The sequence below is a fragment of the Procambarus clarkii genome, chromosome 10 (assembly GCF_040958095.1).
Source record: "Procambarus clarkii isolate CNS0578487 chromosome 10, FALCON_Pclarkii_2.0, whole genome shotgun sequence".
NCBI lineage: Eukaryota > Metazoa > Arthropoda > Malacostraca > Decapoda > Cambaridae > Procambarus > Procambarus clarkii.
In genome coordinates, this window is record NC_091159.1 from 25,654,045 (window position 1) to 25,675,050 (window position 21,006).

Sequence of the window (21,006 nt, forward strand, 5' to 3'; positions counted from 1 at the left end):
GGCTTGTGCTAATGCTAAATGCAACAAAACTTGGGATGGAATGGAAAGGGTTTATTCTCATTTAGTCTGTTTGAACAATTGTACACAGAATTTATAATTTAGCATTTAGAATATGATATAATTTGCACTTATGCAGATATAAAGAAAACTGGGTTTGACTTTGGACAATATGCTTAACTATATAAGATTACACTTGATTATAGATAATGTTTTCGAACACAGGTATCTTTAATTGTATACATAGTAAGGTTTGATGTTGGACTCATATGCTTACTTATCAGAACAGTTGTAAAATATTTGTGTATCTTTTTCTGTTGACAGACAGTGGTGTCCATGGTGCTCTAGTGGTCCTGGAATCCTCTTTCACTTCAGACACAATGGCCACAGCCCTAGGAATCCCTCAGTCTAAAAATATAATCCGGAGACACCTGGCTACAGAACTGGAGAGCCTTGTGAATCCTGCAAGGTATGAAAGGCAGACTTGTTTTATACATTAAAGATACAAAAATTTGTACATAATTTATTTCATAAAATTAAATTCATATTAAATTTTGGAGCTACTGTATCACATTCAGTTGCCCGCTAAGGTAACATCCATTGGGTCATGTGACAAAGATCATTGACAATCAGATGACATTCTTGCATTGTTGCCCCTGAAAGTCCTAGCATCTTTGTATGGTCATTTTAGGTGCTACCTAAATCACTAACACCTAAATCCAAAATGACTACAGAGGTTTATTCATGAAAACTCAAAGTCTTTGCAAGCCTTTTCTTGGCATCACAAATGACCACAAACAGACAGTGGTGTCCATGGCATCACAAGTGACTACAGACAGTGGTGGCTATGGTATCACAAGTGATTGCAAACATCACTTGGAGGGGTTTGGTGGTTTGAAGGTTTGATGCCTGTTGAGATGGGGGGGGGGGGAATATTGTGTTCCTTTTCAGAAAACCTTTCTCTTCTGTGAGGCTCTAACATGATTAAGCTCCGAGGAGCTACTAAGGGGGCCAGCACAGAGATAAAGCATTGAGTGTAGTGAAATGCCATGTTTTTTGTAACACCTCAGTAGCTTCCCACTCCATCCACGTTGTCCTCTTCTTCCTCATGGGATTGGGGTCAATGGCAGAGGTGGGTCGTAAGTGTTGGAGTTGGCGGGGATCCTGGGTAACCAGGGCTGCCCATCTGGTAATATCTGGGGAGTTGAGGAAACGATTACTTACCCATTGCCAACCATTATTTGGCCTTATTTATTTATTTATTTTTTATTTTTTTATTTTTTAGAGCAATGGTTTCTTTTGTTATGCTTTCAATATTTTTGGCAGTTTACTTTTGTTGTGGGTCAATCTATGATCTTTGAGGAAGCCAGATTCAGTTTGTGGCCTCCAGTAGGCAAAGAGTCACAGGAGTCTGACTAGAGAGATGTCCCTGAGAAACTAGTGCTATAAGCTCTTGGGAGCCACTGAGGTGAAAAGTGGTGTTTCAATACAGTCAGTGCTCTATATTTTGTACATATGGCAATGTAAATATTAGACAAGAAAGAGCAATTTTTCCTTAAAAATGCTTTTATGGATAAAAAAGGTAATTGGTCTACTGTACTCCCATTTTCATGTGTTAGTATTTTTGTAAATCAATCCTGCAGACAACAGCTTGATGAGCAAGCTCGATATGCAAAAATGGAGCGCCGCCGGCAGGAGAAATTAGCTGCTGGAGGAAGTCTAGGACGGTCATTCTCCCGAAGCTATGGCACTGGTCTAGAAAAGGGTGAAAAAGACAAGAGAAGAGCATCACTAAGAGTAAGTATTCTTAACAGTATCTGTGCTGGTGGCATTATAAGAAGCTTGCAAGAGAGTTTATTAATATTTTGGAAACTCTAAATTAGAAAGGTTTCTAAAGGTGATGTAAGCCTTTGTTTGTACACACATTTATAGTGGACAGACACATGGTCATGGGTAAAAACTTATGCTCTTATCCCACTCACTAAACCCACCCATTTTCAAACAGCTGTGGTGTAAAACATAACAATTTATGATATATGCAGTACAAATGAATAACTAAAATCATATTTTTAACTTTATGAATAAATTTATCATAATAATAGATACCTTAATTGATCTTTTAAGTTGTATAAATTTTCTCTCACTAATTATAATTCATATAATTATTTTGCCACTCAAGAGATTATAAAGTGTTAACCCATTCAGACCTATGTATTTTAAAATAACATTCCTACATTTCATTAATTTTCTTACCACAACTTGAATTAGTCACTAAAATAGGTAGAGTAGTCAACTGGCTCAATAACCTAAACTTCTAGCTAGACCTTACTATTCCTCAATGTATTTTTTCAACAGTTAAAAATGGTATTGTCTTTCATCTCTTAAGATCTTATCCAGTTGAATAGTGCAGATTTAATGTTGAAGGCTTTTAAGTTTTTAATTATTCTTTTTGTGTTTGTGTCTTCTTTATTCTTATCACTGTATTTCAGTGCTATGACTTCTTCATAGTACTTCCTAGAATAAAGCATTTTGTAGGCGAGTACAATGCTATGATCCTGGAGCCTTACTCTTGACAGTGGTATGATGGTTGGGAACACTGTCCAAAAGCAAGAATACCTTAACATTTTATTCACCAAATTTAACGAGTTAAATTTAATGCATTTTGACATAAGGGTCTTATGAATAGCCTGTTCTTTTGAGTTGCTAAGTCATAAAAATTATATACTGAATTGCCCGATCCAATTCTAACCAGTGGACCCACAGACAGTAAACGTAACACCCTGTCAATTTTGCCAGCCGTGATGATTTATATTTATTTGTTTATTTATTTATATATTTATTTATTTATATACAAGAAGGTACATTGGGTTTAAGAAAGTACATAGCAATGAAGATTTTACATTCTTGTAAAGCCACTAGCATGCATAGCATTTTGGGCAGGTCCTTAATCTAACAGATAACAAATTATAATACAGTACACATACATCATAGTTTGTCATTAGAGATTTTAATGTCAAAATACGATATATTATTCGAGAGGACAGGATGTTGTAGAACCAGCTGCTTATTACTTCCACTGAAGTAAACAAGCTATTTCTGGGAGAGAAGCCTTCAATGGCTTCCCAAAGCTAAGCACTGGTCGACCCATGCCTTAGAGTAATTACACCAGGTCTTTGAGACCCCTCTAACCTATCCAGCATCAGGAAAATAATCTGGTTCCCCTCAAAGAGGCACAGGGATTTGGGGGATCAAAAATCAACCTCAAAACTAAGAGAAACACCCACCAAAAAGCATAGGCACAAGAAAACAAGCAACTGCAAGACAAAAAAGTAACTACCAGTAGGTAATGGAGCAACAATTGGTGCCACTATGTAAACATATAATCCAATTGTGACTACCTGCTACCAGGTGGCAGCCCATATCACCTGATGTCACCCGTTGGTCCCTACTAACACAGTCCTCATTTCCTCGCCTGATTGCATCTGGGTGATCAGATTTGGGCTCCTACTGAGTGGTGGCTGAGAGAGTTAGACAAGCATTGTTTTGTTCCAGTTATCAGTTGGATAACTGTTTGTTATCAGTTGGATAACTGTTCCACTTATCAGTTGGATAACTGTTCCAGTTATCAGTTGAATTATTTGACTGTCTCCATCTAGTTTTATAGATATGTTACCTGTAGTTATTTTGTACAGGGTAATAGCTTTCAACTTTCTGGACAGTTTACTTTGATAGTGGGTTGATCTTTGATCCCCACATACTCCCCTTACCTCATAAGTGGGTAGATTTTACTCTTGACTCCCAGTAGGGTGAGAAAGTCTCAGGGCCCTAAAGTTTGGGCATTGGAGCAGCCCATAGTAATTGTGGTGCCTTATAGCTCTCTAAGATTTAAGTAATCTTTTGTAGAACTTCTTGCAATCCACTGTAATTTCTGTCCAAAACCATCCACCCTCTTGTTTGTTAACTCCTCATTAATGGGTGATAATGTAAATTTTTATATGATCATTTAAACATTTATACCCTCAAGGTTGCTTTAAAAGTCACATGCAAATTAGCCAAATTTTGTTTATCAATGCAACAAAGTTTAATTAAAGGGCTTACAATAGAAATGGAAGAAATAAGAAGTGGATACTGACTATTGAGACAAAAACCAAACCAGTGCTGAAAAGATAACTCTGTAATGCTGGTGGTAATATAATCCAGAGAAATGCAGTACTGTAGCTGTGTACACCTGAACATAAAAAATGTTCACAAATACCAGGAGCCTTGAACAATGAAACAAAGATTTTTATGGACAGAACACAAGTCACTTAACTGAATTGTTTTGATCACTGCCAACCTGAAGTGCATATGGGAACAGTCATATGAAGTTTAAGGTGGGAAGTGTCTGGGTACCCTCTTCACATGTAGGTCTGACATCTTGTGGCAATTTGGGATAATGGCCAGTAGGCTAACTACTTCCTAGCAGAACAATCTGTGGCAGTTTCTCTGATTCTGAGTACAGCTTTGAAAGGCTTTGAGTATAAGTGAAAGAGTTTAATCAAGGCCAATTCAGGCCAGATTGAGAATTTTCCAGTGTCTTCATTGGACCTAGTAAGACTTTGTCAGGGACATTTGGACAGATACATGTACCAATATAAACTATCGACCTGTCCTAACTATGGTAACAAGAAGACCTGCACATTGGAGCAACTTAATGGTACATAAAGTTTAGAAAAATTTAGCAATATATTCCACAATTTGTTATGAATTTACAAATAGTGACTTTAACTTAACTTTTAATTTATTAAGTTCAGTGTAGTACAGTATTTTATATCTGTTGTAGATTTTTCTGTAATTGTAGCCATTTTATTTACACCGAGTTTCAGCATAGAGTTTGAGCATTACGAGAGAAACATCAAAGGAGATACTTTATTCTTGTGTGATGTTCATAGGGTTTATTGCAACATTTAAGGAAGAGTTCAAGATCTGGGATTGTATTATTGTAGTCTTAAATATGCACCATTCATACCCATTTGTATGAAATACTTGTATACTGTATATGTTTAGTACTGTAGTTGGGTATTTAAATAAGTGTTGTATATTGTCAGGGGCTGAAGTTTATAAAGTATAGTTGGGTTTGGATTTTTTTTTGTTTTGGCTTTCAACAACTGATAAAAACATACGTACTTGCCAAATGTTCCTTTTGTACTCTAGCTTTTTTAGTACTGTATAGAAATAATACATATACAGTAATACTGTTTGGTTCACTAATGCTTTCTCCATCGTCCTTAATGTTCTATAAATTTCCACCCTTAAACCTTCTGTCCTTTGTCTTATATTGGCATTTCTCAGTACACGTAAAGAGCAATTGTTCCATAATTATCACCAGCAATTCAGCTTTTAGAATTTGGCTAGAATTCTAAATGCTTTCTCTAAGTTTGTAAATACATACTTCAAGATAGTTGAAACATATGGAAAAGCTTCTGTAAAGTTAACCCCCCCTCAAGGAAGTTACATCTCACCAAGGAACATAATATTAATAGATATAGATATATGGTATACTGTATAAATATTTTTATTTAAGCTAATGTGAGTTTTTATTTTTTAGACTTTTGAGATGGTTACCCTGTTAGAATATTGAAAATAAATTCTCCTATGACTTTATTTATTTAAATTAATTTTTGAGTGTCAAAAAATATCAAGATGCAGGCAAATAGCATCATTGATCCCTAATAAGAAATAATGAATATCACCTCTTTGAGGCCATTTCTTAAATTTTAATATACTGTACATTGTACTGTATGTTATATAAAATTGTGAGTACTGTACATTAGTTTACCGGCTTATAGGAGGATATATTTCTTAATGCCAATTTATCTCATCATCAGTATTATCATCTCTTGCTTTATCACTTTTTATTAAAGAGTTCATTTCTTGATAATTGTATACTCTCTTGCAGTAGGAAGTGTAAGTACAGTAATAATTTTATGTTTTGTTAAGCATATGCAATTAAATGTATTTTTATTACATTCAAGAAAGAAAAGTTTATTGTATATTCTTAGATAGTCTAAACTTAAATTTGTAATAACCTATAACAAATTATGGTATAGAATGTGTCATTCCAAAGTTATACAATATAGTGAGAATTTGAGTTTGATTATAATATACAAATTAATGAAATTGAAATTCTTCACCCCAAAATAATCATTACAGCTATTGATTCTCTGTATACAATGTTTATAATATTTGTATTTCACTCTGCAACATTCAGGAGTGGATAGCAGAAGTTAGTAACTGTGAACATCATTTGCCATGTAAACAGTGTTGCATATCATTGCTTCTGCTTTGATTACAGGGCTTCATAATTACCAAGGAGTGCAGTATATCACCTAATGTATTCCACTTTGAAAACTTGTCAGAATGCAATAATTTGTGGGTTTTCTTAAACACCAGTGAATTAAATGTAAATACTTTAGACTTCCAAGTTATCCAGGATATGATTGAAATGTTTATTCATTTCCAAATATTTAAAATACAGTAGTTCTTTAAATACATGAAATAACTTTGTATTATAACTTTTTCTATTCATTTACTGATACATACTGATCAACATCATATTGAATAGCTAGCAAGAGAGCCAAGGCAAATTTTACAATTTTTTGTTGTTAAGAAGGATAGCACAGATTGCTGGGAGAATCTGCTATGAAAGATTGCATAAAAAATGTTGTGTGTTTGTGAATGATATAATTATAAAGTACTGTGTGGGAGCATTTGGGAATAACATAGAAAAGTGTAATTATCTAAATGTAGTTACAGGATGAGAGCTACACTCATGATGACCTGTCCTCCTGGTAATTTTTCACATGTCGCTTTGAAGTTGCAGTACTGATGGTTCTGGCCTTCTCTACTTTGTCACTTGTTCAAACCATCTACCACCCAGTTAGCAAAAGTGAACTTTCTAACTTTATTTTGTTTTTTTTGCAACTTTGTTTCCCTAGTTTGAATCTATGACCTGTCCTTGAATTTGCATTTTCAAGTACAGTGGTACTTTCGTTTTAGAATTTAATCTGTTTCCGGAGACGGTTCGAAAACCAAAATTAATTTTTCCATAAAAAATAATGTAAATTAAATTAATCCGATCCACACCCCCAAAAATATTAACTTAAAAATACATTTTATACATACATACAACTCATATTTTGTACTACACTATGTGCAGGTATATCTTACCTTTATTGAGGACTCTTGTTAGCGTATGGAAGACGGTGAGGAATGGGGGGGAGGAGGAGAGGTGTTAGTGTTTGGAAGGAGAGAACCCTTCCATTATAACAGCAGTGATGACATCTTTCTCTTGCATTTTGCAGGCATACAACTAGGACCTGGTTGTGGCTTACTGCTTGCTTCTCTTACTAAGAATCTGTCTAGACACGTGTTTTTCCCCATGTTTTAACACTTGTCTGTAGTGAGACATCACATTGTCTCACTATGAATTACCACATGTTTTTCCTCTATCGTCATCCTGACAACTATTTTCTTAGGTTGAACTTTACCACTGACTTTCTTGGAACCCATGGTGTGATATATAATAACAACTATTATGTTCAACCAAAAAAGCACAAAAACAGTGAAATTCTTCACAAAGAATTCAAGCGTGGTCGTCACTAGGCAGGAGACACTAATAAACTGAAGCACACCACATTCTCGGTCGGCCCATACGTGTATCAACAAACTCTAGCACTAAGGCAAACCTCAAATACCAAGTCACATTTTTCAAAGAAATTGAACTCAAGAACCGAAAAATTTGAAAAGATGGGCATTCGAAAACCAAGGTACCATTGTACAGTGTATTCTTCTTTGTCAATTTTGTCGACACCTGTTACTGTTTTGTACATAGTGATATCCCCTCTTTTTCCTTCATCTTCTAGCTTTGCCATACATATTTAACACCTCCAACCCCTCTAACACAGTGCACAGTTACAAACCCATTAAGATTTCAACTTAGATTCAACAGTGCAGAAGAAGTTGTTAAATACATATGGCAAAATCTTACTGAAGCGACCATACGAGTCATAAATACTCATACTCCGCCCAAGTAAAACAGAAACAAGCAACACTTAGTGGGCCAGCCAGAGGCTTAGGGCCCGTGCAGAAATATCCCTGCAAAAAAAAAAAAAAAACTCCAACCCCTTCTTCACAGCTTTTTTTTTTCAGTTCCAGAAGCAATTTAGTTGTATGTCTTTGCAGTTTTTCTAGTTTGTTGATGCACATCATGAGATATGGGTACCATACAACTGCTGTATATTCCAATTTTTGTCTCACTAAAGCTGTGAACAGTTTTAGTATTTCACCATCCATGTGTATAAAATTGATTCTGAAGTTGGAAAGCGCAACATAAGCTCCTCGCACATTGTTTTTTATGTGCTCCTTAAGTGACAATCTCCTATCAGAACCATCTCTTTTGTTATCAGTTCTTTAAAGCCTTTTCATATAATTTGTAGGTTGTGTGAGGCCTATTTTTTCATATTCCACATTAAATGATATGGTGTTTATTCACACTGAATTCCAGTTGCCACGATGCTCTAGACGCTTATTTTGTCTAGGTCATTTTTCATGGGCATGACACTTGTCTAAGTATCTTATCTTCCTTAGTAGCTTAGTATCATCAGCAAACATATTCATATAATTCTGCATTTCTTCTGGTAGATCGTTTAGATAGATGATGAACATTACTGGTGCAAGAACTGAACCCTGTGGTATTCCACTAGTATCACTTCTCCAGTCTGATACATTGCCTTTGATTACTGCCATCATCTTTCTGGCAGTTAGAAAATTTTTCATTTATATTCCAAGTCTTTCTGTCACCCCTCCAGCATGTTCTAGTTTCCAAAACAGTCTCTTGTGTGAGACTCTGTCAAGGCCTTTTTTTTAGGTCCAGATAGACACAGTCAACACTACCATCTCTTCCTGTAAGATCTGTGGCTCCTGTAGAACCTGTAGAATCATACAATGTAAGTAGGTTTGTTACACAGGATCTTCCTGTTTGAAAATCATAGTGACTGTCTGGTATTATGTCATTACTCTGGGTGTTCTACCTATTTTTTTTTATTTTTTTTTTTAGTGTTTTGACTACCATGCTTGTTAATGACACCGGTCTATAATTTATTGAGTCTTCTGTGTATGTATGTGTGTATGTGTTTGAGAAAGCATAAAAATGTCTTAAGACTGAAAAACAGAAAGATAATACTCTATATATAAAGGGCTGTTAAGGATTGTGTAGCAAAAAGTAGCATAAACTAGTGCTGTGAGGAGTATTGGAGAACGTTAGCATAAAACGTTTTCTACTTGCCTATCACTGTCTATAGGGAGTGAGATCTGGCTTTGTTGCCTCATTTCCTTGCTATTGATACCTAGTACTTCTATATCTCTCGACATTCTAGCTCTCTTATCGTACTTGCTTTGGATGGAGGCGACATCCACAACTTCTCCCAGTGAATTCCACTGGTTTACCACCTGCAATGCATGTGAGTACTGCAATTTCTTAAATCTCTAGAGTTATATGCATTTATAACTTCCCACCTGTTTCCTCTCTTTGTGTTATCCCTTAGCTGGAAGAGTTTGTGACATCTCTGCCTATTGTGCTCATTGTGTTGTGCATTGTGACCTTGCCTCCTCCAGTCCTTTGCTAGGGTTGTTAGTCTGAGTTTATGTACCTGTCTGCATAACTTAGTTCCGTTACTTTACACCTACTTTGTTTCATACCTCTGGTCTTTCTCAAGCTTCTTGTACTTCACAAGGGAAAAGTTCCATGCCAGTGGTTCAACTGGTTTGACATAGGCTATGTATTGTTTCAACAGTTGTACGGTATGTATGCTTGCTAATTATGTATACACTGCCAATGTTAACCAGTTTGTATGATAAAAATATTTTTCTTTCTGATTATTATGATTCTTGTAACCTTTCTTATGCTGCAGTGATCTGCTCATCATTTCCTCCTCCCTAGTATCATTGTTATACTCTAGCAGCTATTTGTCTCCCAGCTTCTGTAGGTTTTGTTTTAGTTTGTGTGCAGTTGCCTATGATCCGTCTATTCCTAACCTGGCTAACTTTGCATTCTCCCCAACCATTGGCATGTAGGAACTTGCCCCTTTCAGTAGGCCATTACATTGATCAAAAACAGCAGCAGAGGTCCAAACCTTTGAGGAACTTCCTCTGTTACTTCGCTCTGTTCTAGCATTTTCTCTCCAGCAATCACTATTACAGTTGAGAGGCGGGACCAAAGAGCCAAAACTCAACCACCCCACAAGCAAAACTAATTAAGTACAACTAGGTGAGTATGTCAGGAAGATCCTTACCCAGTTCAGAAACTTTCCAGTTAGGCCACATGCTTCTTTTGTCTTATTCACTAAAAGTAGTCATTTGTGAGATAGTCATATCAATGGGTTCTTGGTTGTCTAGGAAACTGCTGTCTACTTGGCCCTCTCTCCATGATCTTGTTATAGAACTATCAGGTATTTCAGGCATGACTTGTCACTGTCTAAATCCATGTTGCTAATCCATTACAAAGTTTATTATTATTTATTTTTATTTATACATATTTTATTTAATTCAGATGCTGCACTATTCCCTTTGATTATTTTCTCCAATGCTTTACAGGAAATGCATGTTAGAGAAACCTGCTGTAGTTTAGGGCTTCCAGTCTGACTCGTTCTTAAATATCAGTACAGTGGCACTGCCAATACGTATCAGGATTATACTGCTCTGGATCAGATCTGTATTTTTTTAAATTTGCTCTTTCCTGGGGGGAGCCCCTTCAGCTTCTCGGAGCTATCTGGGCTGATATGAATGTATTAGACCTCTGGTATCAGTCAAGTGAATGGAGTTCACACGAGTCCACACGAATAACACAAACCAGAAACTGGCCCCCTCCGAGAGACACGAGGAGCAATGGCCCAACCCTGTGTGGTTGGAAGCATTCTATGTCTTGGCCATCAACCAGCCATCAACCAAAAATTGCTACATCCAGAAAGGTAGGCACCCCAAAAGAAACCCTATCTGGTTAAAAATTGCTACTGAAAGCCGAACTGTTTGACAGAACTCCCCAAACTAAAAACGAGCCAACAAGCATGACGTCACAGCCGGCACGAGCTGCTGTCTGAACAGACTCATTGACCTGGTGTTTGCAGGTTCATTGGGTAGGCTATTCTATTTTCTGTTGTCTGCACTACATTGTGCCTTGTTGAGAAAGCTTTTAAGCTGTTGCCCCTTGGGCCATTTAAAGGAGTGTTCTGGATTAATGTCTTCTAATTTGTTCAGTATTTCAAAGATCTCAATTAGATCAGCCAGAGTTTGTATGGTTTGCAGAGTTGTTAGTTCCTCAGGTCGTTGACCTTCCTGGTATGAAAGTTGATTTAGTTTTGAGATGAGTTCTAGGAGACCCCTCCTGAGAAGCTTCACAAATTATATCAGTGTGGCTACCAAGCCTTAGAAAATTTCACCAGGCCTCTTGAGAACTTCTCGAGCCTACTGAGGGGAGCTTTGGGGTCAGAGATCAACCCAAAACCATGGACAAAAAACAGAGTATAAGCACATCAAAACAAGCAACTGCTTGAAATGAAATTAGTAATCCTTAGAAAAACAAGGAAAACAATCATTGTGCTAGATAAACACCCTAGCCCTAAAGTGTAAGATACGGACCAGATAGCAGCCTAGATCACCCATTGTGCAACCAGGGTTGCACTTCTTTGAACTTGCTTCAGTTCCTGCTGCACAACCAGGACCATGTGTCTGAGCTGGATGAAAATTCTATTGTGTGGCAGTTGTCCTCCACTTTCTGGCTTCAGTACATGGTCCCAAGTTTCTCCTTTTTCCTGGTTGGCAAGGAAATCCTTGTTTTCAATGAAAACGTGGCAGATTTTTATGTAAACATGCCTTGATTGAAAGGAGCAGAAAACAGTCACATTAGGAAATTTTTCACCTTATGTGAGAAATTATGCGAGAAATCTTTAAAGAATTCTGAAAAAGAAAGAGATCTAGGGGTGGTTCTAGATATAAAACTATCACCTGAGGACCTCATAAAGGACATTGTGCGAGGAGTCTATGCTACACTTTCTAACTTCAGAATTGCTTTTAAATACATGGATAGCACAATACTAATGAAATTGTTCACAACTTTTGTTAGACTAAAGTTGGAATATGCAGCGGTTGTATGGGGCCCATATCTTAAGAAGCACATCAACAAACTGAAAAAGGTGCAAAGACATGCCACTAAGTGACCCCCCAGAACTGAAGGACAAGAGCTACGAGAAGGGGTTAGAGGCATTAAATATGCCAAAACTAGAAGATAGAAGAAAAGGAGGTGATATGATCACTACGTACGAAATAGTAATGGAAATCGATAAAATTGACAGGGAAGAATTCCTGAGACCTGGAACTTCAAGAACAAGAGGTCATAAATTTAAATTAACTAAACAAAGCTGCTGAAGGAATATGAGAAAATTCACTTTTTCAAACAGAGTGGTAAGACAGTTGGAACAAGTTAAGTGAGGTGGTGGTGGAGGCCAAAACTGTCAGTAATCTCAAAGCGTTATATAACAAAGAGTACTGGGCAGATGGGACACCACAAGCATAGCTGACATCCTGTAACTAAACTTAGGTAATTACCTGTTAACTGAGATATCTGGGTGAGTGCAGTACAGATGTTAAGGGAGTGATAATATAAAATGCTGTAAGGAAGTGTTTGTGTGATATACTGTAACTCACAAAAGTGCAGGGTTGCAGTAGTGGCAAAAGATAACATGCAAGTGCTATGAAAGAGGTTTTTGAGAAATAATTAAGAGATATAATGAGTGATTGAAAAAGGGCCCATTCATGATTATTAATAAATATCAAATCCTGTAAACATTAGAGAGAAATAATGCATAATCCATTGAAACAACCTTTTATATTTCTTGTGCCAGGATTATAGTACTGTACAGTACTCTACTTCAGGTAATACTGTATTTGTAATGTGTCATCAGTATCATATGTCAACAACTGGTGACACCTGTGGCACAACACAGTTCCAGTTGATCATTTCATTTTTATATTTAAGTATTATAGAGATGAGATATGAACATATGTTCAGTGTATAATATTATAGGTGATACACAGTTAATTTCAAGAATTTAATTACAGTAATTGTTGTTAAATGGGAATATTATTTCCTTTCTTCAGAAAGTAAGATTTGATAGAAATTTATTTTATAGAAAAATAATGAGATAAAAATAGCACATATCCTGGACATTTGAAGTCATGAGTAATTAATTATATTACATTTAGGTTTTACTGTGATCTACATGAGATGCACACAATACTTAAATTGTAATTTTGATTTACTAGCTGTTAAGAAAACCTGTTTCTAGCTCTAAATCACCACAGCACTGCACAGCCCAGACCTGACCAACCAGTGATCTTGGGGTAATTTTATGCAGCATAAAAGCACACATCATCATTGCATATTGTTGCTGTAAAACACATGAAAACACAAGTGACTTGAGGCATTATGTACAAAATGTTGTACTTGAGTTATTGCAACTGCTCATTTTAACCTTATGGTTTTGTAGTTGGCACAGTGTACTTGTCTGCTGTTCTCAAGTTGTTATGGCTTGGCTTTATGTATCTCTTGCTCACTGAGCCTTCACAGATTTGATCTTACATGTCCGATGTGCACACAACAAAACATGTACAGCGTTTATATTGCACAATTTGTGTCATATACAGTACGTCAATTTTAGTTACTTGGATTTGTGATGAAATCAGACTTTTTGCCAAAATGTTGCTTGCCATCCTTGTTAATTTGGCTTTATTTTTCATGATCATGCAAGTTAAAAGCAGATTTCTTAAATTAACCTTTATTACCTCTAATGTTTTCAAAATATAATCCTGTTTACATTCATTTATCTTTGCACCCAGCTTTATACCTCATTTTATTTTGCTGGAGATTCATTTTGCTTGTGAACTATTCAAGATGCAAGGCTGCCTTTTTCATAAGAAATGTGTGTAATGTGCCCAAGTTGCTATGTAACCTTATATGATCAAAACAGTAATATTTTTGCTATAAGAGGCAACAAGAGTAGAACATCTGCTGCAACATACTCTGGCTGGAATAAACAGGCTTCATACACATCACTGCTTGACTAACATTGCATCATCTCTTGCTCTTTTTCCTTTACCGCTTCTGCTACACTGTGCTGCGCTCTCCATGTCCTCTTCTGACGAGTGCTTGTACAGCCCTTGCAGAAAAAGGTTTGCGCATTTCCTACACTTCCGTCTAAGGTACTGAGTGCTTCTTAGTTTGTTGATGTACCTTGTGTTTAATCTCAATTTGCTTAATATTTATTGTTTGCTAGATAGTTTTTTGAGTAGTGACCCTAAAAAGGAAAAGTTATATATAATAATGTTGTACCTAATAGCCAGAACTGCATTACAGTACTTGGCCTAGTATGCAAGGCCCAATTTGCCTAACAAGCAGTGATTTTTATTAGTTTCCAATATTTCTTTCCAAATTGGTTTATTCCATTTAATATTATTATATTAAGAACATGACTTAGTATGTTAAGTTAGGTTTACGATAGGTTAGGTTTTATCAACTTTCTATGTAACTGGTAGTTATAATTAAAATTAACCTTTTTTTTTAAATCAAATATAATATAATGGAAAGTTTTATCATTCCATGATACAAATATTGCAGAAAATATTAGATGTCAGAAAAATTCAGCCTGTTAGGCAACTTTGCATATTAGGTACAACATACACACACAATATATATATATATATATATATATATATATATATATATATATATATATATATATATATATATATATATATATATATATATATATATATATATATATATATATATATATATATATATATATATATATATATATATATATATATATATATATATATATATATATATATATATATATATATATATATATATATATATATATATATATATATATATATATATATATATATATATATATATATATATATATATATATATATATATATATATATATATATATATATATATATATATATATATATATATATATATATATATATATATATATATATATATATATATATATATATATATATATATATATATATATATATATATATATATATATATATATATATATATATATATATATATATATATATATATATATATATATATATATATATATATATATATATATATATATATATATATATATATGTCGTACCTAATAGCCAGAATGCACTTCTCGGCCTAATATGCAAGGCCCGATTTGCCTAATAAGCCAAGTTTTCCTGAATTAATATATTTTCTCTAATTTTTTTCTTATGAAATGATAAAGCTACCTATTTCATTATGTATGAGGTCAATTTTGTTTTATTGGAGTTACAATTAACGTAGATATATGACCGAACCTAACCAACCCTACCTAACCTAACGTAACCTATCTTTATAGGTTAGGTTTGGTTAGGTAGCCGAAAAAGTTAGGTTAGGTTAGGTTAGGTAGGTTAGGTAGCCGAAAAACAATTAATTCATGAAAACTTGGCTTATTAGGCAAATTGGGCCTTGAATAGTAGCCTGAGAAGTGCGTTCTGGCTACTAGGTACGACATATATATATATATATATATATATATATATATATATATATATATATATATATATATATATATATATATATATATATATATATATATATATATATATATATATATATATATATATATATATATATATATATATATATATATTAATATTAATATTATCACAAAACATCTGACTTTATCTGATATATATATTATACAGTGGTACTTTCATTTACAAATTTAATCCGTTCCCAGAGATGGCACGTAATCCGAAAATTCGTAACCCAACACAATTTTCCCATAAGAAATAATGTAAACAGAATTAATCTGTTCCACATTCCTAAAAATATTAACTTCAAAATACATTTCATACATAATGAACACAAATATTTTGTACTATAGTATGTACAAGTTATAGCTTAACTTTATTGATGACTCTTATTGGTGTATGGAAGCTGGTGAAGAAGGGAAGTCCCCTTCCATTATAACATCAGGCAGTGATGACTCTGGGGTACTCTCATTCCTATGTTTTGCCTGCATACTACTAGGACCTGGTTGTGGCTCTGCTTGCTTTTCTCATTAAGAACTGCATTGTCAAGTAAAAGCAGGGCCTTGAGTAGCAAACTGTTCTCCTGCGGATATTTTTTTATGTAAGGGCAAGCCACTTCATTCGCCCACTTGGTAAAAAATTGGCTTACTATTAGCACCTCACATCACACACATTTAGCTTTTCTGCTCATTATATTTTTTGAAAACTCTTCGATTTTCAGAATGATATACAAGCAAGGTTTAATTTTCAAATCCTCTCGTGCATTACCACACAACACAAGATTTAGCCTATCTTTTATAGGCTTGTGTCAGGGCAATGACTTCTTCCCCTGGGTAATGTATGTCCTCTTCTGCAATCTTTCCCAGAATAGCCCTGTCTCGTCACAATTTAACACTTGTCTTGGTAGGTATCCTTCACTATCTACAAAATCTTTAAATTCACCAACAAATCTTTCAGTCGCTGGTTTGTCTGAGCTGGCAGTCTCCCTATGCCTCACAACACTATGAATGCCACTTCTTTTTCTAAATTTCTCAAACCATTCCCTGCTTGCCTTAAACTCTTTGGTATCTGCATCACTCATTCCAGGGGTTTTCTTTATAAGATCTTCATGCAATAGTCTTGCTTTTTCACAAATGATGCCCTCTGAAATGCTATCACCCACTACCTCCTTGTTGTGTGTTCAAATTAGTAATAACTTTTCAACATCCTCAAGTGTTTGTATTCTTTGTTTTGTGATTATTGATATGCCTTTTGCCACTTTAGCACTCATAATGTCCTTTTTCTTAGCAAGTACAATGCATAACATTGACATAGATTTGTTGTACTGCCTAGCTAGTTCAACAACCCACATACCATTTTCATGTTTACGAATAATCTCTTGTTTTTCCTCTATGGTCCTCTTCACATGTGTTTTCTTAGGTTGAACCTTACCACTGACTTTCTTGGGACCCATGGCATGGTATATAATAATTATTTTTATGTTTAGAAACAAAATAAAAAAGCTGAAAAACAATGAAACTTTTTACAAAGAATTCAAGCGAAATCGTCACTATGCAGGAGACACTGTTAAACTGAGCCACAGTCACCCATTTCATGAGGAACCAGACACTCAGTCGACCCACACTTGTACTGTATCACCTCGCAACTCGAGGCAAAGCTCATAAGCCAAATCGAATTTTATGATGAAACTGAGCTCGTAACCTAAAAATTCGTAAATAGGGGCATTCGTAAGCTGAGGTTCCAATACTGTATATATATACATTATATATATATATATATATATATATATATATATATATATATATATATATATATATATATATATATATATATATATATATATATATATATATATATATATATATATATATATATATATAAATAATACACACACACATATGAGGGAGGAACAAGGGAGGAACAAAGCAGCTGGCCCAGATGGCGTTTCACCATGGGTTCTGAGAGAATGTGCATCTGAGCTCAGCATTCCACTTCACCTGATCTTTCAGGCATCCCTGTGTACAGGAATCGTAGCAGACGTGTGGAAACAGGCTAACATAGCTCCAATCTACAAAAGTGGCAGCAGGGAAGACCCCCTCAATTATAGACCTGTATCATTGACAAGTGTAATAGTGAAAGTATTGGAAAAGCTAATCAAAACTAAATGGGTAGAACACCTGGAGAGAAATGATATAATATCAGACAGACAGTATGGTTTTCGATCAGGAAGATCCTGTGTATTGAATTTACTCAGTTTCTATGATCGGGCCACAGAGATATTACAGGAAAGAGATGGCTGGGTTGACTGCATCTATCTGGACCTAAAAAAGGCTTTCGACAGAGTTCCACATTAGAGGTTGTTCTGGAAACTGGAAAATATTGGAGGGGTGACAGGTAAGCTTCTATCATGGATGAAAAATTTTCTGACTGATAGAAAAATGAGGGCAGTAATCAGAGGCAATGTATCGGAATGGAGAAATGTCACAAGTGGAGTACCACAGGGTTCAGTTCTTGCACCAGTGATGTTTATTGTGTACATAAATGATCTACCAGTTGGTATACAGAATTATATGAACATGTTTGCTGATGATGCTAAGATAATAGGAAGGATAAGAAATTTAGATGATTGTCATGCCCTTCAAGAAGACCTGGACAAAATAAGTATATGGAGCACCACCTGGCAAATGGAATTTAATGTTAATAAATGTCATGTTATGGAATGTGGAATAGGAGAACATAGACCCCATACAACCTATATATTATGTGAGAAATCTCTAAAGAATTCTGATAAAGAAAGAGATCTAGGGGTGGTTCTAGATAGAAAACTATCACCTGAGGACCACATAAAGAATATTGTGCAAGGAGCCTATGCGATGCTTTCTAACTTCAGAATTGCATTTAAATACATGGATGGCGATATACTAAAGAAATTGTTCATGACTTTTGTTAGGCCAAAGCTAGAATATGCAGCTGTTGTGTGGTGCCCATATCTTAAGAAGCACATCAACAAACTGGAAAAGGTGCAAAGACATGCTACGAAGTGGCTCCCAGAACTGAAGGGCAAGAGCTACGAGGAGAGGTTGGAAGCATTAAACATGCCAAAACTAGAAGACAGAAGAAAAAGAGGTAATATGATCACTACGTACAAAATAGTAACAGGAATTGATAAAATCGACAGGGAAGGATTCCTGAGACCTGGCACTTCAAGAACAAGAGGTCATAGATTTAAACTAGCTAAACACAGATGCCGAAGAAATATAAGAAAATTCACCTTCGCAAATAGAGTGGTAGACGGTTGGAACAAGTTAAGTGAGAAGGTGGTGGAGGCCAAGACCGTCAGTAGTTTCAAAGCGTTATATGACAAAGACTGCTGGGAAGACGGGACACCACGAGCGTAGCTCTCATCCTGTAACTACACTTAGGTAATTACACTTAGGTAATTACATATGCGGAAAATCCACAGAGAAATGGGAAAGAGAGATGTAGTGATCGTCAATTGCATATAAACATATACAGTGGCACCTCGACTTACGATTGCCCCTACTTACGATAATTTCGAGTTACGATGTAAATTTCATCGAAAAATGCGACTCGACATCCGATGGTGTCGTCGACTTACGATATTTGTTGGTACACGTTCGGGTCGATCGAGAGCGTGGTTCCCGGTCACCCGGCCGACCTGCCTCAGTTTACTACAGCTGCACGCTTAGTGACAATCGCGCCTATAAGAAATTTTGCTTTTGTGGTGATTTTTTGTGTTTTGAACATTAAAGTAATTATTATATATCACACCATGAGTCCCAGGAAAGTCAGTGGTAAGGCTCAACAAATGAGATCCCAAGTAAGGATGACCATAGAGCAGAAACAAGAGATCATTCGTAAATATGAAGATGGTGTGCGGGTTGTAGGACTGACTAGGCAGTACAACAAATCTCAGTCAACGATATCCACCATACTGGCTAAGAAAAAGGACATTATAGGTGCTAAAGTGATGCATCATTACAGACAAATGTTAAAATGAAGAGAAAAACAAATGTCTCTTGACAAATTTGTAGTGAGACAAACAAGCACTGAACCATAACCAGGTCCTAGTGGTATTCAGGCAAAACGTAGGAGAGAGAGTACCCTATAGAAAATATCACTGCCTGATGTGATAATGGAAGGGGACTTCTCTTCCAAACAGTAACAACTCTTCTCCTCCCTCATCACCATCTTCCATACACCATCAAGAGCTCTCCATAAAGGTAAGATAAACTTAGGTACTGTATTGTAGTTAGAAAAAAACATTGTATTCAGTAAAAAATGTATTTGTATGTTAATATTTTGGAGGGTGGGGAACGGATTAATTCAAATCCCTTTATTTCTTATGGGAAAAATCGCTTCGACTTACGATCCGTTTCTGGGAACGGATTAGCATCGTAAGTCGAGGCCCCATTGTATATATAAACACACATATATTTACGTATAAAATAATATTACATAACATTACCTATTAAATGCTAGAGGTGTAATAGTTACTGCACAAAATTCAGTAAGTGAATGGTAGAATAAAAGCATTGCCTACACAACCTTATTCAAAGTTGCCTTGTTTATGGTAGCTAATATAAATAAAATACATACTATGACTAGTCTTCCAGAAAATTGTTTTTATAGTGAAAATAGTAGAACCTGTACAAAGAATGCAAAAATAGTAAGTCTAACTTTTGTAGTAAATTAGTAGTAAGTCTCATTTTATCTTTGGTAGCAGAACATATAAATAATAGAACACTAAACACGTATACATAACTAAAACTGCTGAAGATAGCAATAAAGCTTATTCCTCTTATGCATGAGATTTGACTTCGACATGGAATGATAGAGAATCTAGTGTACAGTAGCACAATGTATTTTTTTGTTTAGCAAAATGAAATTGGTAGAATAGACATACATATTTCATCAAGTTTCATCATGTGGGGTTAAAGAAGCACAGAATAGTAAGGCTTCGGTGTAGACATACATGCAAGCATTGTACAATAGTAAGAGGTTTGTGAATTAATCTGAAGGTGACAAGACACTCAAATTTATTTTGGTTGCAATAAATATACAGTACAGTAGTTTAATTTTAATGGGGTAAGAATACTGTACCCATTTAAGTTGAAAATTAACTTTTTATAAATTATTAATATTGCAGCACTCACAGGAAAGTGATTCACTGAATGTGTTACCCTTAGTAGTACAGTTGCTGAGTTATAGTGATTGATTTAATGCTATAAATTTAATTACTGACAAGTAAATACAGAAACTTTATATAAAATAAAATCATAGGCATTATAAAATCATGGCCAGAAACAAAAAGGTAGTGGA

At 35.1% G+C, this 21,006-nt stretch overlaps 2 protein-coding genes across 3 annotated transcripts in view; one reads left to right on the forward strand and one right to left on the reverse strand.

Moving 5' to 3' along the window:
• The window catches only part of LOC123747631 (uncharacterized), a 107,122-nt gene that overhangs the window by 70,101 nt on the left and 16,015 nt on the right, over window positions 1-21,006 (forward strand). The window contains exons 12-15 of the mRNA XM_069322243.1: window positions 322-466; window positions 1,641-1,794; window positions 9,414-9,497; window positions 14,245-14,289. Coding sequence (XP_069178344.1) covers window positions 322-466; window positions 1,641-1,794; window positions 9,414-9,497; window positions 14,245-14,289 — 428 coding nt within the window. The remainder of the gene's footprint in view (window positions 1-321; window positions 467-1,640; window positions 1,795-9,413; window positions 9,498-14,244; window positions 14,290-21,006) is intronic.
• Window positions 34-21,006, reverse strand: part of LOC123746358 (pseudouridylate synthase 1 homolog) — a 75,388-nt gene continuing 54,415 nt past the window's right edge. For both annotated transcript variants that reach the window (XR_011227982.1, XR_011227981.1), the window contains one exon: window positions 34-459. The gene's annotated coding sequence lies outside the window, so the exon portion shown is untranslated. The remainder of the gene's footprint in view (window positions 460-21,006) is intronic.